We start from the raw sequence: 26,876 nt of genomic DNA on the forward strand, positions 1-26,876 counted from the left end.
CGGAAGAGAATTGGTGAGACAGAAAGGATTGAACGAACGGTGAGATCTTGGCTGAAGAAGCAGCAGGAGTAGCGAAGTGTTTTAAGACGTGAAATGCTGAACTGCGTGGCACAGATGGCCAGGACACCTCCTGAGGCCTATGTGTGTGGACAGAAGCGGGGGGTCCTGGTGAAAGATGAGTCGACGCACTGAGCCCTCAGCCAGGCCAGGCGTTTGTCGCACCGCAGGCGTGGGGCACAGGCCTGTCGTTCTCATTTTACTGATGAGTAGACCGGGCCTCGGACAGCCCAGCTCCCCGCAGCCCCGTCACGCGCAGGCTTCACTGTCGCACTCTTAACCACAGACGCCACAGTCTTACTGATCTGCACTGAGGGTCACGGCACATTTGCACCCCAGTCCCCTCCAGTTCATTGCCATCGGCTTTGTCACCCACTGTCCTGCAGTGGTCAAGCTCCAGGTCATTCCACCGGCTTTAGTGAGGCATACCGCTGGGGCTCCTTGGCCACTCCTGCCGTCATCGTGGGCACTCGGCGTCCTGGCGGGACTGCCGTCCTGTCGCAGCCGCACTGACTTCCGTCTCCGTCCCTGAGGTCCTGCGTTCCTGGCCGCGATCTCCCTGTCATCACACAGCACCTGGGCTAGGAGCTCTTCACGTTCTGTTCTTGCACTTAAACCCCTGCCTCTGTCATTCGCCTACAATCGCTTCTCTGCCATCTCCCCTTCGACCTCACTGAAATCTGTGTTGATTTCTTTTTTTCTCTGGAGCTAGATAGAGCTGTTTCCGTCCTGCCTGGGAGGGCAGGGTGGGCTCTCTCTGCCAGCTTTCTGGTCGTCGTATTTCCAGGCCTTTCTTCAGATCTGTCCACTAGGCTGTTTCATAAATATGATCCCTACAGATCAGCCCCCTGCACAGGTTTGCTCTGCCTCGCTCTCCTCCGCCCCCTGAGCATCTGGGTTCCCGAGAAGTCCCACCCTGCGGACAGGCGCGCGGGCCCTTCTGACCTTCGCTGTGCACACGTCTTCCCACACACCTGTTCCTTGCTATAAGGTGCCTGCCTTTGTGCCTTTGGCAGGTGATCGTTCTAGGCTCCCCTTCTACCTACCTGACCACGGAAGGGTTTTAGGTAGATGAGAAGTGATCTGATTTGTGTTTTAAAAAACGTATCGCTGGCAGTAGTTAGGAAGGACGTTTTAACGTGTAAGATCGTGTAAGAGAGTAACCACCTTGCTTTTACAACCCAGGTACCTTGTGGGCCAACGCCTCGTGAACTATGAGCGAAAATCTGGCAAACAAGGCACATCTCCGCCCCCTCCACAGTCGTCCCAGGAGTAAGGCGGTCGTCCCAGCTTCCTGGACCTGCCCCTTGCCTTTACTTGCCCTTCTTTGTGGACTTCTCTCTCTGAAGACTTTCCCAGTGATCTCTCAGCATTGTTTTCAGGTTGGATGCGTTTGGCTGGTGTGCTCAGCATTTGGAGGGCGGCGGTCGCAGGCCCTGCTGCCCTCCCTGCCCTCTGACGTCACTGCTGCCCGAGGTCTGTACATGTGTAAATAGAAGTTCCTGGAGGCCCAGAACCGTGGATTAAACAGAATGTGCATTGTACATCTTTAAACAAATGTATATTAATTTATTAAATCTAGTTGTCACTTTATTTTGGACCTGCTGTGATCTTGACAGGAAATGTGCCACAGAGCCACAATGCAGAGGCAAGACTTCTTAATGACATGTTTAGGAGCACAGTGTCATGGTGTTCCTAGCAATGTATAGTTCTCGTTAAGCAAACTGTACATTCTGTCTGTCTTGGCTGCCGAGACCCTACCGAGGACGGAAACGGAAACGTAGAAACCAGCAGTGGGGCGTCTGTGGTAAGAAGACCCGGACCTCGTGCTTCACTGTCAGTGGCTCCTGGAAGTTATTTTGTATAACACCAAAGCTGTTGTACATTTTCTGCTGCCTGATTTTTTTTCATGTGTCTGCGGTTGTGATGTTGTATAGTATCTTGTGCTAGGTGAGGAAATTATTTTTAATTTTGATAATTTAATGTTCCTAGTGATCAGCATTGGGAGTTGGGTTTTTGTGCTTGTTGGGGGCATGCCTATACTTAGAGGAAAAAAAGTCCAAAAGAAGATTTTCATTAGTCCCCCCCCCCGCCCCTTATCCTATACACAGCTATCCTTTTTGTCAGCAGTGGCCGAAATGATGCAAGATCATAAGTCTTACAGAATAATATCCCCAACAGCACTGCATCTTACTGGAACTAGGACGTCTGGGATGTTCGCTAAATGCAAATGTGGTTTGGCGTCTTAGATTGACACCGTGAGAAGAGACTGGTTAGAACAACTGGTCCCACTGGCCAGTGTATCATTGGATAGGGATTAGGGAATGCATTTTTCTTAGTTTTCCATGAGTAAATCCCAAAGTTTCCGAAGCTTTTTGTTTACAGAATAAAACTACAAATAAAACCAGCTTGATTTCGTTCATCCAGAAGGAACCTGGCCGAGCTGGCCTTTTAACATAGGAGTGCAGGATGTATCTGATTGGAAACGTGCTGGAAAATCTCAGAGAACTGAACACTTAGAAACTTGGTTTTCTCTTGTAACCACAGCTTCAAGTTAGAAGTTTAGAGAAATAGGGCATTGGGCACATGACCCGAGTATCTGATGGCCATGGCGTATATAGTCAGCGTGAGGCTGGTTGGTTAATGATAACCTCAGTTCTCAGAGAGAATGGGCAGCATGGGTCTTCGGAAACAATACAAGAAGTTCCATATGGTATTAAAACCCTAGACTCAGATCTGAGGATTTTTTAAAATAGGAAAGTCAGCCAAAAATAAGCTACCGAATCAAAAGCAACATGTTCCGGTTGTTTTATATAGTTCATTGATTTTCCCCAAAGTGGTAAGCGATTACTTTGAAAGATGTTTTAAAACCTCAGTATCAGGAAGAAAAGGCTTGACATAGAGTTCAGTGTTACACGTTTTGGCACTTTGTAGTCGGCCGCTCTCTCGTGTTTGAAATAAGGTCTCTGGGAGCCCCGCCTTCACTTAGAAATTTAGTCCTGCTGTAAAAAATTAGCATTTTAAAATGTAATGCCACCTGTCATGGTGTATGTCTATATAAATTGTTCTCTTTGGGAGAAAAATACTATCAAATTGGGCATATAACTTGATTAATTTAGGTTTCTTTTTTTAATTTTGCAGGGAATTTGTAGATCTTATATAAAGCTGTTGGAACACATTTATCTGTTTTACCAGAAAGATACAGGCAGGTAACGTAAAAGATTAAAAACCATTATTCTACAGAATTTTAAATGAATCTTATCAGATATTTTGTAAAAAATCTATCTATCTATATAGGAATGGCCAAAAAGTTGCCCTCCATTTCACTTGCAGATACCTTTATCTTGTCCGTCTGAATGATTCCCCTAGGTTTTCGGTTGTGCTTCGTCCTGTTTTCAAAAGATGGATGCTTTCACATGTCAGCAGATGCTGCTGGCATACTATTTACTGGGGTAGCATCCAGATTTTATTGCTAATCAATTATTGTTTTACAAATATTTAAACTCATTCAGAAAGTGCTAGTATTGCTGCCCTTCTTTATGTAGAATTTTAAAAAAATGATAGTGTAGTTTTGCTTCACTTTACATTGGGCCAAAACAGCCTTCAAGAAAGTTAATTAGAAGGAAGACCTTTTTGCTTTATTTTTACTATTTATAAATTGAAGACAAATCAACACTTAGTTTTACATGGCCAGTTACCACATGGTCATAGTATAGAGCGTGCAGTTGTTTATTATTAGCAAATTATGTTTGACTTTTAAACTATTAGGTACTAATAGTTGGGCTGAAAACTGAAAAAAAATGCCAATGTGAAGTTTGTGTACAGCTAGCTTTAAAAAAGCTCCATGTTTTCAGGCGATCTTTTCCTGTTAGTTTTCTGGAGAAACAGTGGAGATTGGACGTCTCAATTCCAGATGGAAACAAAAGTAATTTTTATTTCAACATTTAATCTAACTTATTACTGTGAGTTCCTGTCTTGTATTTTCTTTCCCTGTTCGAGTAATAGAGGGTAACCTTTTCTCAAATGATTTGATCTCAGATATGTCATTTCTGTATTGGCAAAATGCTATTAAAGTAATTCTTTAATTTAGGTTGAATTGATGATTTTTTAAAACAATACAAAAAAGTACTGGACATTTCTACATTGTATTGCATTTACACACGCACACACACACACACATACACACACACACACGAATGTAGCGCCAGTATATGAACACTGGCACTTTTTAAAACTTTGCAAGTTAGCTACTTATTCTCATTTTTAGAATTGGGTATTTTAAGCTCTCTACTTACTGTGATAAGTTTTTTACATTGTAAAATTAAATGATTATGTTTAAAATACTCCTTTAGAGTGGTACCTATTCAGTTGCAATCAAGAAAAAAACAAAAGTAAAATGTCTTAGTACTAAAGTATTATTAAAAGCTTCATTTGTGGAGATTCTCTAACTTCCTCGCTGGAGCTGTCTTGTATCTCACTTAATTTTTCCCCTCAATCAGATGTTTTCCCTTCAGCTTGTATACTGCCCTGTGTCATTTTTTAAAAGAGCTGTCACGAGTAAGGGCTTTTTTCAAATAATCCCTGACAATATTTCAGCATTAATACAACATAAAGAAAAGACAGTATGTATGTTTTTATTCCTCCGTGTGTCTTACGAGTGCCTCAGTGTGTAGTCATGAAAATAACATAGTACCTTAAATGAACAGGTATCGACTAAGGCCTAGACATGACTGTTGTAGAAGCTAATAGAACACTTCGTTATTTGGGATGTCGATTTTCTATTAAAGCAAACACCTTGGATACCCAGACCAATTTTATCTGTATATACTAAAATGCTCCCTTTTTTATGTGGTTGGTTGTTGCCTTCTGAGTTGCGAGAACAGAATTGAATAAAGTGAATGTTAGTCGTAGCCTATATTTTTTGGTCGGTTTGTTTTTGCTTTATTGCAAAATTGCTTCAGAATTACAGAAATGTGCATTATTAGCATAGGTATATAATCCAGATATTTTTAACGATTATTTAAGAAAAAATCTCACGTTGCATGGGATTATAGCCCCTCTGTTCTAAGTATGAATTTAAAACTGTGGTTGCAGAGGACACATCCCTCCCCTCCCCTCCCCTCCCCGCACCACACCGTCCTTAACGGCTGTCCCCTTTGGGAACCTCGTCTTTCACCCACCTCTGCACCTTTGCTGCGAGAGCGCAGCGTCCCAGGCGCACCAGGTTGCACCCTCTTCTGGTGGCTACTGGGATAGAGTCATGCCAGTCAAATCCATTTGACATAATTGACCGTGTCTCAGAGGAAAAGGAAATGCCTGCACGAGGATCTTTTTCTCCTCATTGCCCTGTGTGAAGAGATCCTTTTGTTTCTAATTTTTGTTTGTTTGTTTCTAAGTTCAATTTTATTCTATGATTTTTTTAATCAAGTGCATTTTTATTTAAATGCAGTGGGGTTAGGCGAAATGCTATTTGAATCAGAGCATCTATCATCTACGAAGCTGAAATTTTACAGCAAAGGAAATTGCACAGTGAATGTCAGAAAGTGGTCATTAGCGCCCCCTGCTGCACACATGGGACTGATGCCCTGACGGGTAGCGCTCCTCTCCCAGCCGCAGCCCAGCGTTTTTCTGCTGTCCGGTTTCCTGCACTGAACTTCCCTCTGTAGCTGATCGAGGCCCGGGGTCTGCCTTCAAGAAGCCATCAGAGTGGGAAATAACAGAAAAGTGAACCAAACGTTCTGTTAGAGCAATGAATAAAATGCCTCGAGGTGAGGAGAGGAGGGGTCTGCGAGGCCCTCCTGAGGTCCTTAATTACTGTTTGTGTGTATAGGCACCCCTCCCCCCAGGGCCCCACAATTCCTCTTTGAGCCTCCTTCCTTCTGCTCCACTCAGCCGCACACTGCACTACAACTGTCCCTATGTCAACAGCCAATAACCTGTGTGACATCCCTTTACGTACCGCTTCACACTTTGATCCTCTTTGAAACGTCTTCCTTTTACGTGTGTAACTGTGGTGTCTGCTTCTCCACGTTTGGGCAGTAACTCTCCTTTAGGACTAGAAGCTAGGACTTCCGTTCGATGACTCCTTTGTTCTTTGGTCAAACGTGATTTCTGCTGGCTGCACAGTCCCTTGGTCTGATGGAGGAGAACAGAGAGTCCAGAAATAGACCCACAAATACACGACTGATTTTTGTCATAGGTGAAAAAGTCAAATAGTGCTGGAAGAATTGGACATCCTGCTGCCAATATTAAAAATCGATCCGTTTCTCAACATATGCAAAACTTAACTCAAAATTGATTATAGTCCTAAATGTAAAAAACTGCGAACTGTGTAAGGTCTAAATGAAAACAGGGGAAAATGTTTAGTCTTGGGTTAGGCGTAGATTTAGATTAGATACAATCCCCAAATCACAATCCATAGAAGAAAGATTTGATGAATTGGACTTTACAAAATCAAAAACAGCTGCTCTTTGAAATACACTCTTAAAAGACAACAGAAAGATAAGCTGTGGAAAGTATTTGCAAAACATCTGATAAAGGACATGAATTCAGAATAGATGTCTCAAAATGCAATAGTAAAACCTATTTGCTGATTTAAAAACAATAATGTAAACACACTTCACTGAAGATGGTATACAGATGGTAAATAAGCACACAAGAAGCTGTTCAACATCATGGCATTAGGAAAATCCACATTAAAACTACAATGTCATGCCACCGCAAATCTTGTTAATTTTAGAAAGGTTAAAATGAAAATTACTGACCAATTTGGTGAAGACGTGGAAGAACTGGAACTCTCATTCTCTGCTGGAGGGAACGTAAAATGGTACAACTATTTTGGAAAATGGGCATTTCTTAGAAGGTTGGACTTTGTACTTATTACCACTCCTAGTTATTTACCAAGAGAAAAGACAGCTTAAATTCAGTTGAGGACTAGAACAGGAGTGTTCACACATGGTGGCTTTATTTGTAATAGCCCAAAGCTGGAGACAATCCACATGCCCATCAAGAGGTGAATGGACAGATGATTATCCATACAATGAAATATTGCTCAGCAATAAAAAGCAACTAACTATTGATATATACATGGACAAATCTCGAAATAATTATGCTGAGTGAAGTAGACCCAAACTGTACTGTATGCTTTCATTTATATAAAATTCTGGAAAATGCAAAGTAACCACAGAAATCTATAGAAAGCAGCTCAGTAGGGGCGGGGTTCGGCAAGAAGGATTTGGAGGGATTTCAAAGGGGCATGAAGAAATAGGGGTGATGGACGTGTTCACTATCTCAATGGGGTTCTGGTTTGACATGCATACATTATGTCCAAACTTACCGAATTACACACTCCAAGTCTGTGCAATTTATTGCATGTTAATTACCTCAATTTTAAAAAGTAATACTGCGTTCATACAGGCTCCCTAACGGACCATTCCATACCTTCTTTCCTCAAAGTGCCACTTTCTCCTCTTATCTCGTTTTTGGCCGTTGACTCTAATTCCTATTTCACTGAGAAGTTAGAAGCAATCGGAACAGAACTTTTCACTAGTTCACACCCTCCGGCCCATGACGCCCTGTGTTTGGTGAGCTCCAGGCAGCCTCCCCTTTCCAGAATGGGTGAAACCTCAGGGCCTTTGCACTTGCTGTTGGCTGTGTCTTAATATTCTTCATCCAGGCTTTGCCCAGCCTGCTCCTTCTTTACCGAAGTGTTATTCTAAGTGAGGCTCATCTAAAATCGCAGCTCCTGGGGCATTCTTTCCCTCTTCTGTATTTTTCTCTTTCATGTTTATCAACATACTATAGGGTTTACCTTTCTTGTTGATAATTTGCGTGTTTTCCCTCACTTGAATGCGAGCTCCAGAGATTTTTTGTGAAACTATTTATGGATGACTACTGTATTCCAGAACAGTCCTTGGGACATATTTGGCATTTAATAAAATCACAGAGTAAGTAAGTAAGTGAATCAAAATCAAATAATGTATATATGGTTAAAATGAAACCTCAAAGCCCCCGTTCAGTCCCGAGGGAACCAGTCAGTTTAGCATACACCCCAGACTGTGCTCTGCATAAACATACATTCACTTAAGTTTTCTGAAAGACAGTTAACCCATTTTATTATATGCTGTAGTAAACATTTTTGTCCATATTAGTTGATATATTCAAGCTGCTATTTCTGTAGAACAAATTCCTAGAAAATCGCTGTCATCAAAAATATTTAAATCGCCACCAAAATGTACTAATTAACACTCCTCTCTCATCAGTGTATAAGATTTCCTATTTCTCCATATTGTCATCAACATTAGTGACTATTTTCAGTTTTTGCTAATGTTAATTCGGAAACGTGTATAACTCAAGGTAGTCGAGTCATGGTTGGGGCTTGATGCCTCTCCGGAAGGAAGGAGAGTTTTGTCTTTGGCCCATCCCGGAAATAGCTCGTATTAGTGCTCCATCTTCCTGTCTAGAGGTGAGCAAGGGGTGATGGGTCTCAGGGCCTCTTTCATTCAGTGTGGGTGTTAAGCAGCTGCAGCAGCCAGCCAGGATATTCCCTAAAGGAAGGCTCAGATCTTGCATGCTGCCTGGTCAGCATCCACCAGAATGGGAGTTTCTCCCACCCTTCCACCCAAAGCTATTGTATCAGAAGGGGTGACTTATTTTCTCCTATACCCAATCAGATTAGCTAACCACCACCCCCCAACCCCCATCTTAGTTAGGAAAACAAGTTAAGTAGAATCCTCTTTTAGCTGTGAACTCCCCACTGTCTAAACTCTAAGTGGCTTTTCAACTGATATCCGAAGAATGAGTTCACCAGGGACCAGCCTGTGCACGGTGCCCAGGCGGAGACGTCTCTTGGGACAAGCCGCCAAAGGCCGGTGCAGGGTGAACGGAGCCGCTGAGCAAGGCAGGAGCTCAGATTCCTTCAGGGAGGCTCCTGCCGCCTAGAGATCGGCAGCAGTGACTTTAATGGTTTCCTACTTAGGAGGACCTCTGTCACCTCGTCCCTAAGTTTCACGTGGCCACGGCAAGGAGGGGGGGGTGTCCTTTGTGAATGTGTAGCCCCAGTCGGCAGCGGAAAAGCGATCAGAAGGCCCCTTCCGAAGTGAGAGAGCTCCTGCAGCAGCTCTAAACTATCGGGGGAGAGGGGTGTGCGTGCGTGCGGGGCGGGAGGCGGGCCGCGTCCGGACTGCGCAAGCGCACTGCCTCCCGCTCGTGGGCGGTGCCGGGGCGGGGCGTGCGTCGCGGTTGCCTGGATACCGCGGCGCAACAGTAGCGGCCGCCGGAGCTGCGGAGCGTCTGGGCCTGGGCTGCGCTGCCAGGGGCTGTTGGCCCTCGTTTTCCGAGGTGCCGGAGGAGGAGCGGGTAAGGGCCCATACCGGCCGCGCCTCTCGGCCTGCTCCAAACCCGGGGTCCCGGGCCGGACCCGGATCCCGGACCCCGGACCCGGCCCCACACCTGGGGAGGGCGGGCGGCCGCGCCCCCGCCGCTGACGCGCCGCCCCTGCTCCCCGGCAGCACGCCTAGGTCGCCCCAGCCTGTGTCCCGTCCTTGGAGAGAGATGCCGCTTCCCGATACCATGTTCTGCGCGCAGCAGATCCACATTCCGCCGGAGCTGCCGGACATCCTGAAGCAGTTCACCAAGGCGGCGATCCGCACGCAGCCCGCCGACGTGCTGCAGTGGTCCGCGGGGTAAGCGCCTGCGGCCAGGGTCGGGGCGGCCGGCCCCGCGCCCGGGCGCGCCGTGCCCCGACGCTCAGGACGCGCAGAGGGTCCCCTTCAGCACCGGGGGTGTCCACGCCTAAGCATCTATCTAGGAAGCATTACGGTTTATTGACTCCGGGACCAGAAATCGCTGCCGAAAGCTCACTTATCTACAAAGTAACGAGGGTTCGGAGGGAGATGCAGATAGACGAACACTTAGACAGCAGTTGCATTGGGCATCACGTTGCGGCATTGTTATCCGATCCAACCATTACAGTCCCTTTATTTTATTTGTAAAGGAGGAATCTTATGGCCTGGTCCCTCCTCCCCCGGGAACCTTCCCAGGGTCAGGTCCTGGCCGAGTTAATGAGAACCAGAGTGACAGCGCCATCTCGGCCCTAGGCTGCATTATGGCTAAACCCTGCCCAGCTGACTTCACAGCAAACAAGCCTTTACAGTTTCTTTGCGGCAAACATCGTAACCATTTCCACGTTCATAATTTTAAAGTTACAAGCCAACAGACCTTCGAACCATTAAAGTAAACCCTTTTGGTTTTCTAGGGAAACTCTTTGCCCCTTTTCAGTAAACGGACTTAGAAGCTCAATGTGATGATCACAAGAATCACTATCAGTATAAATTTAACTAAAATGTTTTAGTAGCTATGATGTCGGCTTTTACTGACCTTCTCTAAACTGGATAACCAAGGTAAATTCGTTTCCTGTGACGGCTAGAACAAGACCCCACGAAACTTGAAGGCTTAAAACAACAGACATTTATTCTCTTTCAGTTCTGGTGGCCGAAAGTCAAAAGCAGTTTCACCAGGCTGAAGTCAAGATGCTGGCAGGGCTTCGCTCCTTCCAGAGGTGCTAGGAAGAATCTGATGGGTTTCCCCACCCTTCCTAGCTTCTGGAGCTGCTTTCCTTCTATTCTTTGGCTCATGGCCCCTTCCTCCGTCTTTAATGCCAGTAGGGTGGCATCTTCCTCTTTTTAAGGACACTTCCTCCGCCTTCCTCTTTTTAAGGACACTTGTGGTTACCTTTAGGACCGATCCAGGTAATTCAGGATCAATTTCCCATCTCAAAATCCTCACTCACACACTAGGCAAAATTCCTATTTCCATGCAAAATAAGCTCCCCAGTTTCCAGAATGAGGACCTGGATCTCTTTGGGTGCCTTACTGCACCTGCTTCTCAAGGCTACTTGTTAATCCAGCACTTGGCCTTCTGACAACACTTCTTCTAGTTACTTCTGAACTACTCTCTCAAGGTTCTTGTCAGAAAAAGTATGGCCTCTGGTTTTAACCATTATTCAAGCCTAAACAAAAGGTAGTTAGGACTCTTAAGAGTTTATTTTTACTCTACAAAACATTCCAAGATTTTATCTTTTTTTTTTCTTGGAACATTAGGTCATATTTGGTAACACTTTAGAGACAACAATTTTAAGCTTCGCTTTAATTTAAAAGGCTTGAGAACTTTCTGAATGTTTCATGCGACTAATTTCAAGAACAATTTTCTGAATGTTTCATGCGACTAATTTCAAGAACGATTTCGGAGTCGAAGAGAAAAACCAGGTATTAGTCATTAAGCAGTCTGTGTGTAGTGGACTCAGATGTGTTCCAATGCTCAGTGCTCCTGGGAGCCCTAGGACAGGGACTGTCACCTGCACTCTGCAGACAGAGACATGGAGGCAGCAGATTGGGTCAAGCGGGAGGAACCGGGACCCGTTTAAGAAAGTGCATTAATTGTTACTATCTGATTTGCTTTTCTGCGTGTTGAGCCTTAAGCGGTGCCTGCTGTGCTTAGGTATTTTTCAGCTTTGTCAAGAGGCGATCCACTTCCTGTAAAGGACCGAATCGAGATGCCTGTGGCCACTCAGAAAACAGACACGGGCCTGACTCAGGGACTCCTTCGAGTTCTGCATAAGCAGGTACGAGAGGGTCTGCATTGTCTGGGTCCCCGACCTGCAGAGAGCCTGGCCTGGCCTGGCCCTGGTTGGCAGCCCTCGGGGAGTCTGCTCGCTGTTACAGAGACGAGGTGACAGGAAATGTATCGCCCAGCTTTGGGGCTCAGCATTCATGAAGATTGGGTCGTATTGCTGAAAAATGCCACCACTGGTGTAACCTTGACTTCTAAAGTGACTGGTGCCCATTATACATGTTGAAATGCTGTGCTTCTGTGCAGGATACAGTAACTTCTGAAAGTTGGTTTTTTTCCAGGGCTCTCTATTTTGAGGGAAAACAAACAAGCATCGTAAGGGGTAGCTTGGGAAGAGACACGCTAACGTTGCCCCAGACTTTTCACATGGAATGCCGCCAGCCCGTGGCAGAAGTTATCCGTTTGAAGATGGGAGAAGGAATATATTTATTTTTGGTTTTAAGATTTCTCCCATTTTACCCATTAACAGTTTTACGGGCCTGGATTTTAAAAGCTTTTATTTATTGAAGTTAATATTTTTATTGTGAAGTATTTCAGACAGACAGTAGAGAATCATACACCCAACGTCATTATGCCTGTTTTATTAAGTTATAACATTATGCCGTATTTGCTTCACAGTCCTTATTTAGGAAGTAAATTGTCAGTATCTAGCTCGTACCACACACACCCTCCCTTTCCCTCCCCGGGGGTGACTGGGTCCTGGATTCGGGGTTCACTTGTCCCTGCATGGGGCTGGGAGGGTACTTGGGATATGTTTAAGTAGTCACAGCATGATATTACTTCATGGCTTTTTAAAGCCTATATAAATCGTATCATATTGTATGTTCCGAACAGTGTAGCCACAGGCAGTATGTGGACTTGGCCGACCTTGAGCAGAAATGGGGAAAACTGTGCCTGCCCATAGAAAAATTCAGAGCTCTCTTGCAGCTGGATCCTTGTGAACACGAAATGGAGTGGATGAAATTTTTAGCGCTTGGATGTAGCATGCTTGGCGGGGTAAGTACCTAGAAATACTGTACCGATAATCCTGTGTAATCATAGGCCTGGCTGAAAAAAATCTAGGTATTTCAGTAACGGAAGGAATCACTTTCATTACTTTTGTAACTTTTGTCTCAGAAAAGCAATTTTTTTTCAGATGCCTATTGTATTTTCAGGCTTCAAGTTATTTTAATTTACAGAAGTTACTTATGAATATCTCGACTTAAGAGACATTAACAGTAGATAAAACATATGCATACTTTTAAGACACATTTACGTTTTAGAGGAGAATGCGTCACTGCCTTTTTATTAAACTACACACCGTTTGGTAAATGGGTAATATCTGTTTCCTTAGTCTGTGGAAAATGGCATAAAATTATGTTATACTTTAGTTAAAATCTATTATTAGTAACTAGCAGATACATCGTAACCCAAACAAATCCATCCTGAAGACCAGACAGCCCTCTGGTTCTGGAGGCGAGAGGTCTGGGAGCCAGCGGGACCCCGGGGTGGGGCTGGGGGCTGGGAGGGCATTGGCAGGCCTCCCTTTCGAAGTCTAGAACCTCTCTCTTCGGCTCCAGTGTTTGAGTCACTCTGTGAGACACGGGTGGAGTGGAGGGAGAGTCACCGCTTTAAGCTCTGAAGAAAGGGGGTTGAAAAAGGGAACCCCCTTTAGAGATGAGCATTTTTTTTTTACCCTTTCCCTGCAGTCTCTGGGCCCGAGTACATAACTGGATGATTCACAACCCTCGCTTCATGGCGCACACTCACCTTGGGGCCATGCATGAGCCTCTTGCATTCTGTTTTATTTTTTAAAAAATTACTTTATCTGATACCACCCTACGTGGTCACTAACTCCGGCAATAGCCTGCAGCCAGGTGCCTGTGTCCCCGCTTCCACCCCGAGCCCTGGCCTCCCGCACCCGGAGACAGGCTCTCTTGAGTGTCACGCCTCCCTCTTGTCACATGTGCACCCCAAGAAATACCTTCCCTAATTGTAGTGGTCTTATTTTTATGAAAGGATAATTGTGTTGTTAGCAATCTTCTGGGACTTCTTTCCATCCCCAGTTAGATTTCTGCATTTATTCATCACAGACTGCTGTCGCTCATTCCCCCTGCTGTGTCTGTCATACCCACTGTGGGAACACACTGCGCTGCACCCTCCGTCAGCAGCCCCAGGGAGAGTGTGAAAGCCCAGTGAGCTCCTGCCGGCCTGGCCTGCCGCTGGGGACTGTCTGTCAGCCACGGGCAGGGCGGCCACCCCTGGGCCAGCTGTGCTGAGAGCCGGGCGCTGGCTGACCAGGTAGCGAAGACAGTCTCAGATGTCGCCAAGGGAGCGTCTCAGTCGAGTGTCCACGGGAAGGCCAAAGACAAGTAAATTTAATTATTGGAGGACACTTTATGTTGTTTGGTTCCTCTGGAACTCTGCGAAATCAAGATTTTAATACTATCATATCTAATATTTGGATTGTTCACGGTTTGTGCCTCTCAACTTAGTTGTGAAATTTAGATTTTTATGATGCTGAGCAATTAGAACATTTTATATTTTGGATCCGTCTTTTTAAATTTCTACCTCCCTGATTGTGAAAAGGAAGCACTAGATTTAAAACCAAACGGCCCGTTTTGGAAGGTGAGCTCTGGTATCCATGTGTGACACTAGATGGAGACATTTTGTCAAGGATGGCTCTCCACCTTCTAAACTTGCCTGCTCTGTGGAAGAGAGCTGGCAGGCCTCTCTTATCTTCCAGTGATAGGTCACTTACCCCAGCCTGCCCAGGCGGGGGCCCGCCCTGTCCCCTCACTAAGCCAGCTCAGCAGTAGTGTTTGCCGTTGGCCATGACTCCTTCCTGCTGTGGGGAGCCCCCGCCCTCGGCCTCTGGGATGAGGTTCAAGTGTGGAAGACTCGTTCAGGTTTTAAACAGCCAAGTTTCTCCAAGTGGCCTCTGCAGCCCATTCTGAGGTCGCCAAGAAGATTCCTTTACCTTCCGAGGCCAGGGACAAGATACGGCCGCCCGCTAGGCGTGATGGCCTCTAGAGGAGGCGGCTGGGCCCACCTGCCCCAGAACCAGAACCATGTGCCCAGTCCGTGGGGAGGGCGGGCTGGGGGGAGGGTGTGCTTCCTGTCAGCGCTGTCCCTGTGCTCACACCCACTCCGTGCTCGCTGGCGGATGCTGGCGTGGCGGCCACTCCATCCCTTGCCTGGACGATGGCGAGGGCAGCGTCTGCCCTGAGCAGGTCGGCTTCACTCTGGAACCGCGTCCCAGCCACCTGGAGAAGGTGGGGCACCCTCCCGCACCTGCCGCAAGCCCCAGAACCGCGTTTTAGATGAGAAACCCTGCGAGGATGGGAAGAGGGTCGCCAGCTTTTTAAAAATGAGATTTTGGGGGCGGGTGCCACCGCGTCACGTCACGTCGGTCTCCGCCTGGGCATGGTCAGGCCACGCCTGCGGGAGCGGGGTCTTCTCTGTTCTTATTCTGTTTGACGGGGTAAGTCGAGATATTATTGCCATTTTTACTTTCATGCTCTCTGAAAAGGGACCCTTGGGGGTGGTGAGGTGGCTCTGTGTGTCGTCATGGTAGCAGCAAAAACTCTGAAACTGAAAAACCGCACGGAATCAGCGTGCCGAAGACGCCCAGGACCGGCAGGCGCCTCGTGCCCGTGTTGCTCACACGTCCTCACTCCCACTCCGACGACGGCTCAGGTGTGAGCACCTGGCTGAAAACAAGTGCCGGTGGCCAGTGGCCCTCCCTGGGAAGCCTCAGGCACCCGAGAGTGAACGGGCAGCGTCAGGAGCTTAGAAGGGTCACCTGCCAGTGTGGTGACATGGAGCCTCGCGACCCACCACCCCTTGGAGTGGAGAAATCTGTCTATGAGAAACAGAACTCTCAGCGCAAAACCACGCTCGTTGCCTTAGACCCTTTTGGATGTGAAAATTGCTGCCAGCCCTACTGTCAGATATGCCACCGCCTGTGACGTCACCGTGCCTTTGCAGAGGCAGCGGCCCTCGCACGTGCCGACGCGATTGTCTTTTAAATCCTTCTTTGGCAGTGTCTGACACCCCATCACGCAGATCTCGTCTGCCTGCTCCTCACCAGCTGCCCCCCGTCCCCCGGCTGCATACCCGCACTCGGCGGGGACTTCCTGTCACATGGAAAAGCAACACCGAGCATCGCGACACGGCTCTGCGAAGTGGAAGCATGGAAGACGCCCTGTGAGACCCTCGACTAGCTTTCCCGAGCTGTCTGTCGAGGACGGCCCTGGGCATGGCTGCGCAGTTCCTCGGGGGGTTCGGACGGCGACCCGGGGTTCTCGCCGGGCGTCATCTCGTCCCGAGTTAGGCCAGCGTCAGGACTGTGCCGCACACCCCGGCGTTCCATCGTGGAGAGAGGTGACGGGGGGGTCTGTGATGCTCGGCCTCATGTTCTCCATCCGAACGCCCGCCCGCCACGCGCGCCCCGGCCAGCCCGGCGGCTGACCGCAGTGGTGGGATGCGCTGGTCAGCAGGCCCGGCCCGCCGTGGGCAAGTACTCAGCCCGTCTGGCCCACTGTCCTCGTTGTGCACGGTGACCGTGAGGAGTGGAGGAGATGGCCAGCCGGGCTCTCAGACGGTGCCCAGCACGTGGCGAGTGCTGGCCAGCTCTACCGTGCTGCACGGGGACCTCGCCTCTGTCCTGCGCCTTTCTCCTCCCCCTGCCGGAAGCGCAAGGTGGCTTCTCCCTGATATTTGCCGTGGGGCCTGGCCGAGCTCCTGGAGCGCTGGAGAAGCAAGCTGCCACGTGGCGAGGGGGCCACATGTTGGGGACCCGCAGGCAGCCTGTCAGAGCCCAGGGCGGCTGCCAGCCGGTGGCCAGCGGGGAGCGAGCCCGCCAGCCCTACAGCCACAGGGAGCCGAGTCCCGCCAACAGCCTGGGTGACGGCAGGGTGGGCCCCCGAGCACTGGAGCCTCTGGATGGAAGCCAAGCCCTGGCTCACACCGTGACCGGAGCCTGACAGGACCCGACTCCCAACCCGCAGAAACTGCTAGATCATCAACATGTGTGGTTTGTTTCAAAAAAAAAAAAAGGAAAGGCCTGGCTCCAGCCCTCTGCATGCCCCTGGCCCCACACACCGCCACGGTTGCAGTCACGCAGGTGCGTGTGTGGCTTTCCCTGCCGGCCGGGTGTCCCCTAGGGACTGTCCTCGCGGGTTTGTTTCCTTCTCTTCCCTCCTAAGTGCAGCGCAGACGGGAGTTTGCTGAGACGCGGGGCAAGTGCTCCCAGATGCTGACCTCAGCCTGCCCCCCCCCCACCTTCACACAGATGCCTGAAGGTTTAGCAGACTCTGCCGCCCCTCTACGGTGCTCAGAGTCACGGGATCTGACAAAACCTCGAGGGAAATCCGGCCCTCGGCTCTGACGGGAGGTGGCTCCCCACCCCGAACGCGCTGCCTCTGCCCTCACGGCTTGAAGGGGAAGGGGGGGAGGAGGGTCATGCTCTGGAAGCTTCTGCCCATGAGAGTGGAAGCCTCCCCAGGACCGAAGGCCAAGGAGCCGCATTCAGGCCGAAAGTCTGGGATGTCAGCCAGGGTGGGGCAGGGCGGCTGGCCAGGCAGAGGGAGGTGCACAGCGGCCGGGGAGAGGCGTGGTGCTGTCCAGAGCAACAGGACGCAGCGCAGGGTGGGCCCCGCACAGGGCCAGTGGGCGTCGGCAGGCCCCTGCCAGCCCTGCCTCCGCAGGTGGCACTTTGCTCCATCCCCAGGTATATCGTGGGGCTGGGGGGCTGGAGGGTTTCTGTGTTGGCCTAAGCTTCCTCTTGTCTTTAAAAGTCATCCCATTTTCCTATAAAATCTGTGGATTAAAAATTTTTTCAGACCAGTAGCATCTTCATTCAAACTTTTCTTTTTCTGTCTTTCTTTCATGGCAATGATAAATTCACCTAGTTCTGGAGAATTTCTGTAAAGTACACTCGGGGGTTTCTTGCGTGGCGTCTTGGCGTCGACCTTGGCGAGCGCGTGTGGTGACCCCGCCCTCTGCTTGCCGCTTGCAGTCCCTGAGCACCGCCATGAAGCATCTGTGCGAGATCCTGACCACCGACCCCGAGGGGGGCCCCGCGCGCATCCCGTTCGAGACCTTCGCCTACGTGTACCGTTACCTGTCCAGGCTGGACCCCGCGATCTCCGTGGCGGAAACGGACGTCTACCTCTCCTCGCTGAAGGACAGCATGTGAGTACGGCTCTGCCTGGCATCGGGCCCCCTGACCACGGGAGGGGTCCCCTCTTCTCAGCCGCTGTCCTGTGGGCACGGGGCGGGGGACGGGCCCCCACCGGGAGAAGGCTGAGTCCTGCGGAGCGGGAGGAGCTGCGTCCGGCTGGAGGCGGCTTTTGTCCCCCGGGGCTGCAGGGCAGTGCGGGATTTTAGCTGGGCTCTCCTCAGACCTCAGAAGGAGAAAATGTATCCTGTCTTTAAGAAGAGTTTAGCCAAATTTATCGTGATCCTTAAGTACAGTAGGTCAAGTTGTCGCAAATCAAAGCATATTGAAAAGTAAGGCAGAATTCATTTCTCAACAATGACAGCCCAGTGACTGCAGGTGGGAGGCTTGGCTGGGCCCGCCACACAGCTTCACTCCTGCATGCTTAAACATTTCTCAGGGACCGCCTGTGCACCCCACAGTGTGCAGCCTGGGGGGCAGCTGGGGCGGTGGTGACACCCCCCTCCCAGGGCTGTGGCTCCACAGAGCAGGCTCTCTCGGGGGGCGAGGACATCCCTCGTTGGGGTGAAGCCAGCCCAGTGACTGCAGGTGGGAGGCGTGGCTGGGCCTGGCACACAGCTTCACTCCTGCATGCCTAAACATTTCTCGGGGACCGCTTGTGCACCCCACAATGTGCAGCCTGGGGGGCAGCTGGGGCGGTGGTGGCACCCCCGTCCCAGGGCTTTGGCTCCACAGAGCAGGCTCCCTCGGGGGGCGAGGACATCCCTCGTTGGGGTGAAGCCCAGGAAGCCTGGTGACTAGAGAAGTGGAGGCTTTAGGACGGAGTCGGGCGTCCCCAGGCTCCAGCCCCAGAGGGACTGCGCTCCGAGGGCTCCCTGCGCCTCCAAGTGCCCACGTGAGCCGTTGGCGGCAGTGGCTGCCCCTGGGCACGTGTGTGTGGAGCCGGGATGCAGTGGGCGGATCAGATCAGCCCAGGCCCCGTGGGGTTGCAGTCCTGGTGACACGGGACACACGGACACCTAGACAGCAGGCAGAATTGAGTTTCACGGGGACAAGAGAGCCAAGGACAAGGGCTGGTCTGGGAGGCCCCCCGAGAAGCCCAACCGAGCAGGCCTGTCATCACTGCCCAGGCTCGTCTGTCCTGACCTCCTAAACCTCCCACGTCTGTCCGGGATGCCAGAGTGAGCCCCGGCCACCTCCCATCTCACTTCCTGCCTGACAGAACCTGAGCTGTCCCCACAGCCCTTGCTCCTTGTCCCTTCCAGTCCACGCCCCCTCCTCTCTCCTCCAGAACCCCCTTTGAGGCCCCTGCCACCGGGCCGTGCCTCCTGACTCCGTGGACCACGCTGTCCTTCCTCTAGTCTGTCATCCACAGACTTCGTAAGCACTCCTTGGGACTCCTTGGTCACTCTCTTCCTGTCCACGTCACACCTGGGCCACTGTCCTCCCAGGTGGTGCCGGACATCCATGTGAGGACAGCGCTGGTGGGGGGCGGTGCTGCAGGAGCCCCCGGCTGCGGGGAGGGGCAGTGAGCAAGGAATCGCTGCAGAGGGCGGAATAAGCTGGAGGAAGGGGAGCCAGGACGGACTGCGGAGGGGACAGGAGGCGTCGGTGGGCCTTGTCCAGTTTGGCGGGTTCCAGAGCTGTTTCTTACATTGGCTGCAGAGGTCACCGTGCCCCTGGCATTGGTGATTTCAGAGAAGCAGGGGGACAGAGGAGACAAGAAAGTGTAGGCTCCAGCTTTTCCTCATTGGGCCGTGGGGGGCGGGGCAGGCGAATTCCCAGGGGAGGAGGGTGGGATAGACGTGGAGAAAGAGGCTGCAGATAAGGGAGAAGGCTGCCGATTGCCCAGGTGGAGGTCTGGGTTTGTAACCTGGTGCTCTGTGCACCCTGACCAGCGACACGTCCCCGCGGGCTCACAGGAAAAGCCTCGGTGACCCGTCCTTGGTGCAGGGCACAGGTTCACGAGCTGGGCTTGTCTGGATCCTAAGCTTTTGCTCTTCCATCCCAGCAGGGAGCATTTGGCACATGCTCAGCGAGTGAGCGCCCAGACCTGGTGCATGTGGCTTGGGGCGAACCCCACCCCCCCCACTCTTCCACGAGGAACTTGCTACTTGGGCTTTTTACAGTGGGAGTGATTCTTAGTTGTATCTGCCTATGCAGTCATTCATTCATTCGTTCCATTCGTCCCCTGCTGGGTTCCAAAGCGTTTCAGACCCTCCATAGCTCCTGAGCGGACGGTGCTGGGCACTCAGGCCACGAGGGGCCATGGGGGCAGCTGTGCGGAAAGAGTCACGTGGCTGGGCGGGCAACGGCGAGCACAGGCTGAGGAGACGCCTTGGGGCTGGCAGTGGGGTGGCATTGCCAGGACCTCGCCCTGGAAGCTTGGGGGGCCCCTCCTGGTGTCAGAAGGACCCTGGTGTGGCGTGTTCATGGCGAGGCTTGTTCTCTAGCCATTGGATGCTACCTAACGTGAGGAATTACTGAATTGCACAAGGAAAGTCCAAATAAAATTCTACTCCATGTTTTGTTTCGTCGCCTGGCTAGTGGTTCTTTTCCAGGTGTGGACACGAGCTTGGCCGGCCTTCGTGGGGTGCTAGGCCAGCGAAGGCAGTGACCTCAGGCTGCTGCAGCTTGAGGGAGAGAGCGAGGGGTCAGGCGACAGGCGTCACTCCCCAGCGTCCTGCTCTTTCCTAAGAGGCCAGGCGGGAGACGATGTCATTCTCCCCGGCCTGTGGGAGACGGTCACTTTTTACGGTAAAATACGGTTTAGAACAACTGCCAACTCAGGTCTTTACTTTTAAACTACGAGCACTAAAGACAGATCTCCTTTTGCCCACCGATGCTGAAAATCAACATTGTTATAGTTGAGTTTTTGCAGTACACCTGCTGATGTTGGCGGAGGTTTACTTCAAGAAATAAATATATCTATAGACAGAGAAATTAAAAGATATACTATCGCCAGTGCCAAAGTTTCACAGACTTAAGGCAGTCCTCTGAGTTTTACTAGACCAACTTTTTAACTAGTACTTTTGTTAACCAATGACTAAAATTTGAGCTGTCAATAAAGAAAAATCTTCAAATATAGTACTGATTTTTTCACCTAGAAATAAATGCCCATTTTTGTACAAGAGAATGCTTTATTTTTAGAGGTAAGAATTATTGATTAGAAACCATAAATAATCAATTAAGGTAAAACTTTTAAATTATGTTGCATTTAAGGTGGTATTCAAGTTAAATTATGCTGAATCGTGTTGTTTCATAAAGACTATTGTATGCTATGAGAAATTACTAATAAGTGTCTTTATCTGTTTCCCATTTAGAGAATCTAGAAAGAATGGCATGATAGGACTTTCAGATTTCTTCGTTCTAAGGAGGAAAATGTAGAGAAAGGAAAACTCGGAAGATGTGCCCATGCCGTCAGTGCACAAAGAACACATTTTAATGTTAAAAGAGTTCTCTCTAAACCGTGGCACCAATTACAGCTTGTCATTAACCACCCGCACGGGCCTGCGAGTTTTATTCTGCTGGATGTTCCGCGTAACCAGTGGGTCCAGGGGGCCTGTTCAGTGACCCGCTCACGGTGTCCTTGTGAGCCTTGAAGGCACCAGGGGGTGATCCGGTCGAGGGAAACAGTCTGCTTACGGGTGCTGCAGGGTCCCGGGGGAGGGGCAGTTCAGAACCAGCTGATGTTTTTCTTTGCTGGAAACTCTTTTTCTTTTTTTTTAAAATTAATTAATTAATTAATTTATGGTGACGTTGGTTAACGAAATCCAATAAGTTTCATCCGTACATTTTAACAGTAAGGCATATATATATTTACACTGTGTGTTCACCTCTCATAGTTAGATTTCTTTCTGTCACCCCATATTTGACCCCTTTCACCCCGTCTGCCTGCCTCCTCCTCCACCCTCTACCCTCTGGTGACCACTAGTCTATTGTCCATGTCCACGAGTCTGTTTGTTTGTTGCTTTTAGGTTTCTATCCCACATGTAAGTGATACCACGTGGTTTTCAACTCTTTCTGTCTGGCTTATTTCGCTTAGCATGATTATCTCGAGGTCCATCCAGGTTGTCACAAATGGCAGTACTTCATGTCTTCCTGTGGCTGAGTGGCGTTCCATCGTGCACGTGCACCATGGCTGCTTTATCCAGTCGTCTATCGTAGTGGAAGCTGTTGACCAGCAGGCTGCGGTCACTCCTGAGCCTGGCTGGGAGCAGCACCTCCTGCTTGGCGTCTTCTCCAGGGGAGGCGGCCTCGGGCGCCTCTGGTCCCTCCGAGGGCAGCCAGGCCACCAGGCGGACGGGGCAAGTGACGTGCACCAGCCCTTGGTCCCCGCACACGGCCTCCAGAATGGCGGTGCTGGTCTGACCGTCTGAGGCTGTTTTTCCGAGAGCCTGGGAGCGGTTTGGCCGCGTGGTGCCGGCAGATTGGCCATCATGCCAATAAACGTTAGTGAGTGTTCCCAAAGTTAGGAGGAATGTTTTGCTGTTATCCAAAGAGTGTTTAGTTTTTCCTCACTGAGATGCTGTATATTCCGTCTGGACACTAGACTACCTTATTTGAGGTGGTCGTTTGCCTGGACGTTTGGTCGCCCTCCTGGTGAACAGACGGCATATGGAGATTGTTCAAGAATTTACAAGTAGCTTTTCAGAGTTGCAGTTTTTTTCTTTTAAAGCTTTTTACAATTTTTAAAAATTTTTAAAAATTTTTACAATTTTTAAAAATTGCTTTAAACAATCTAAAAACTTGACTTCTTCACAGAATGTAAATATTTTTTTTTTACCTCACTGTAACGTGGGGATCAGAAGAAAAGAAATGTTAGATTTTTCACAAGTGCAGTTGTAAGTCACGGAGAGTGAGTGACCGTGCCGAGGGGACCGCTGTAGCCAGGGCGGCACCAAGGACACGGGACGCGACAGGCCTCAGACGCAGCTGCCCGCATCTGACGAGAGGCACCTCACAAGTTTCGTGTTTTTCTAAAGCCAGAAAATGAGCCACGTCAGAGGAGCACACGTGAGGCACGGCGCACAGGGCCTTTGCGTTCCATGAACAGACGCTGGCAGAAGAGGGAAGATTTAATATAATGAATGAACAGCTAGCTCCCCCTTAGATGGGACAATGAAGGGACCGAGGACTTAGAGAGCCTGCTCCACCCCAAGGCTGGACCTGGGCGCCACAGGCCAGGGTGCAGGTCTGTAGAAGTGACCTGCTGTGGTGTGGTGGGGGCAGGGGTGGGCGTTATTATGGGCTGAGCCGCCCGGAGCGCCTCGGGGTGCAGAGACGCCCTCAGAAGTCTGTCGGTTCCCAGTGAACAAAGAATGAGGCCAGAAGCTGAAAGGCACACGTGTTCTGCCCCTGTCCCCTTGGTGTCCCTGGCAAGGAGCTCTGAGGTGCGAAGGCCGCAAAGAAGCTTGTCTGAGCATGCGCGTCCTCGGGGAGTATTGTTCCAATGAACCCATCCGAGGAATCCGCAGACGACCAAAAAGATTGGAGAGGTCAACATAAGGACCGGAAAAAACTCAGAGGCTAGAAAGTCTACACGAAGAGAATCTATTTGCCGATTGACATAATTATTAACTGGAAGTAAAGCGAAGTTTCTATCGGATGTAGGGCGGATGGAGAGAGAAGTTTTTACTGGCCAATTTCAGTCCTGATCATAGCAGAGAACTAACAGACAGGAGCCAAAGACGGAACGACTGAGGGTGTTAGATGAGGATGTGTACGGTAATTATTCCAGCGAAAATAGAACCCTCCGAAAACCAGTATAAACAGGTAAGTAAGTGGGGAACAGCAGGACCCTAAGCCATGAAATAAAAACATCGTGGGGGAGGAGGAGGGGGCGCTCGGGCGGCAGGGCCCGACGCTGGACGTCTCTGCTTCCACCTTTTGATTGATTCGATTTTGGAATCCTTACCTATGTGACTAGCTCACATAATTAGAAAACAAAATCGCATTTAAAAGAAAGAAACCCCTGAAAATTGAAAGTAAAATGGAACCAGCGAACTGTATCTCCAGTTGGTGATGTCACCACAGGAACTAGTCTAAGTGACTTTAAAGCACAGTAATTTGAATATTCCCAGTGGAATATACAGAAACAAAAAAGCTACAAAAGTACAAGTTAAAAGTCAGTAATCAGTGTTGGTAGTTAAGGGATAAACCGGTAACTGTTTTGGTGTCATTAACCTGGATGTTTGGCATGGAAGAATGAAGATATAAATTTTAAGATAAGGTTAAGTCAAAACCCTGCAGTCCTCCCGATTTATACCTGGAAGGATCTGTGTGAAATCATAATCTCTCCACCGAAAAGGCCTGGAGACAAGGACCCATCCGGTCATTTAGGGAGCACATGTAACAGCCAGGCCGTGGGCCCTAAATGCTCTTCTCCACGGAAAGAAACTACGGCTCGTCCACACGAGCAGCGCTTTGGAGTCTGGGGTAGGGAATGTACCAGACGAGGCCAGAACGTTGTGTCGCTAGAAACGGGCTATGAAAGCGGCTCGGTTCGCGTCAGACTCGGGAGTCGAGCTGGGTGAACCGGCGCTGGTCCTCTCCTCCCTCTGACGAGCGAGGAGGTCCCCGGCCATTCCGGCCGGCTCCTGGGTCACTCCACTTTCTCTATTTCCATCTAAAACTCTGCCGTCTAGAGTGGTCCCTGCGTTTCTAATGACCTCTGCTTCAGGGAGGACAGTGCGACCCCTGGGAGCCAGGAGCCTCTTCCTGTCCCGATTCCTTCCCATCTGTGCCCCACCCCCAAGCCAGTGTCCGCCACATGCCCCGGAGAGAGCTCCTCATGCCAGGTGTCCGTGTCGGGGCCGGACGACCAAGAGCGGCCCCTCCCGAGCTCGCAGGGACAGGCTATGTGACCACTTTGGGGCAGAACTTGGGAAGAGACTTGCTTTTATGGTAATGACCTTGCAGGGAGTTCTAGGGGAGGGACACAGAGCCTCCAAGTCCTCTTGTCACTGGAAACCACCCACATTTACGTAAGGGACCTCATCACATTGCTGACCGGCCAAACTGGCTTAGGTCAAGTAGATAAATTTAGATGGAGTTTATAAGACCGAGCATAGCTGGCAGACCTTGGGAGGAGACTTGCTTTTATGGTAATGACCTTGCAGGGAGTTCTAGGGGAGGGACACAGAGCCTCCAAGTCCTCTTGTCACTGGAAACCACCCACATTTACGTAAGGGACCTCATCACATTGCTGACCGGCCAAACTGGCTTAGGTCAAGTAGATAAATTTAGATGGAGTTTATAAGACCGAGCATAGATAAATATTGTCATAAATAAACTCTCCGATGTGGACATCTGAACTCAAAAAACATAAATCAGGATACTCTGTCACACTATCAAAAAAGTCATACAGTGCTTAACAAAAGAGTGAAGTAGGTGATGGATAAATAAACTGTTCAGACAATGGAATATTTTTTAGCTCGAGAAAAGAATGAGCTGTCAAGCCAGGAAAGACACGGAAGAACTTGAAATGCATATAACTCAGTGAAAGACGCCGATCTGAAAAGGCCACATACTGTATGGTCCCAACTATACGACACCCTGGGAAAAGGCGAACTCTGATGACAATGCAAAAACCAGCGTTTTTCTGGGCGAGGGGAGGGCTGGCTGGGGAGGAGGGGACGAAGAGGCGTATCACAGAGGGTTTTAGGGCAATGACAACAGTCTGTACGATGCTCTCATAATGGGTACCTGTCATTCCACATTTGCCTAAATCCGTAGAATGGACAACTCCAAGGTGAGCTCGAAGGTCAGCTGTGGCCTCTGGGTGACGACGATGTGTCGGTGCAGGTTCATCCATTGTCACAGATGTCCCGCTCTGGCGGCGGATGTTGATGGGGAGGCTGTGCATTGTGTGTGCAGCGGGTGGGCACGTGGAATGAGGGACATACTAAAGCCATGGGTGTGAGCAAGCCAGCCCCTGTTGGTGAACAGGCCCTGGCGTTTGTCCCTTGTCTCAAAAGGCAGACCTTTCTTAAGAATGACTTTATCTTGGAACCGGAAATGGCATTCCCTTAAAAAAAAATTCCAGTCCCCAAAGCTGTTTTGGCCTGATTTAAGGCCCCGCGAGGGCCCCAAAGTTCAAACAAAAAGAGCTTGACACAGAAGTATCAACTGGCCTTTGTCTAGTTGACGCCCCCTGAACACATATGTCATCTAGGGTGGGGGGCGAGGCGACCAAAATGCAAATTCTACTTCGGAGGGTAAACACACCTCCCAATAGCCAGATCCAAGCTAGGTTTCCAGAGTCAACTCTGGATCAGCAGAGATGGGGGTGGATGTTCACCCAGATCCTATCCCCTTAACGCTGGCCGTCCTGATGAGAAATGAGTGAAGAAACAGGTTGGGGTCACTTTAGCTAAGGTGACTTAAAATGGAGTCTGTCCAGTCAAGCTGACAGAACTGGTTTGGACCCAATGGGCCGAAGTGTGAGGAAGTGGTTTTGTTTTACGTTGGCTAGCCCGAGAACTGAGGTTTCTGCGTTTTTCAGTTGTGTGCCGATGCCAGGACATACATAAATTCCTCCTGGTCACCCTCTGAAGGACTTAGGAAGGGACATCCGGTGTCCAGACCACCAGCCAGTGGGAGGAGCACCGTCTCCTTTACTGTAAGAACCCTCAGCTTTTCCCTTTTCTTCAGAACAGGTATGACCTGGGCCCATTTTTGATTTGCAAATCCTAAGACCCTTGAATAAAGCTCTGTCATTTTTGAGTTTAGCAAAGCCTCCTGATTGAGTTTTGCTCTGTGGACACCAGCACAAGAAGCAGCCCGTTACTTCCGACCCCACAGGGAGATCTCGGTACTCTGTCCCCGACCCTCCCACAACACGGTGTGGGGTCTACCTCCGGGTCTCTCTCAGCTCAGCTCCGGCCCCAGAGACTGTGCCTCTCTGTCGACTGTTACCACTGGGGCCCAAGTGCCCAGAAAGGCTGGGCTCCAGAAAGGCGGAAAATGAACTAGTTTCGTAATTAACCGAGCGTGAAGGAGGAGGCACTTTTCCGTCCCACTTTTG

At 49.8% G+C, this 26,876-nt stretch overlaps 2 protein-coding genes across 3 annotated transcripts in view; both read left to right on the forward strand.

The window, feature by feature from the left end:
- The window catches only part of MARCH6 (membrane associated ring-CH-type finger 6), a 48,238-nt gene extending 43,266 nt beyond the window's left edge, over positions 1–4,972 (forward strand). Inside the window, exon 26 of the mRNA XM_015592462.2 lies at positions 1,243–4,972. Coding sequence (XP_015447948.1) covers positions 1,243–1,333 — 91 coding nt within the window. The 3' untranslated portion in view covers positions 1,334–4,972. The remainder of the gene's footprint in view (positions 1–1,242) is intronic.
- A 4,318-nt stretch (positions 4,973–9,290) lies between these two features.
- Positions 9,291–21,353, forward strand: ROPN1L (rhophilin associated tail protein 1 like). Of its 2 annotated transcripts, XM_006915868.3 has the most exons (6): positions 9,291–9,414; positions 9,567–9,740; positions 11,554–11,677; positions 12,520–12,681; positions 17,687–17,862; positions 21,172–21,235. In XM_006915868.3, the coding sequence occupies exons 2-6, from the start codon at positions 9,610–9,612 to the stop codon at positions 21,233–21,235; spliced, it is 657 nt and encodes a 218-aa protein (XP_006915930.2). In that variant the 5' UTR covers positions 9,291–9,414; positions 9,567–9,609. The 2 variants fall into 2 exon arrangements, with proteins under 2 accessions (XP_006915930.2, XP_024905320.1); XM_025049552.1 differs by lacking the exon at positions 9,291–9,414 and having other exon boundaries at positions 9,610–9,740; positions 21,172–21,353.
- Positions 21,354–26,876: the final 5,523 nt, after the last annotated feature.

This window comes from Pteropus alecto, unplaced genomic scaffold (genome assembly GCF_000325575.1).
Source record: "Pteropus alecto unplaced genomic scaffold, ASM32557v1 scaffold66, whole genome shotgun sequence".
NCBI classification, from domain to species: domain Eukaryota; kingdom Metazoa; phylum Chordata; class Mammalia; order Chiroptera; family Pteropodidae; genus Pteropus; species Pteropus alecto.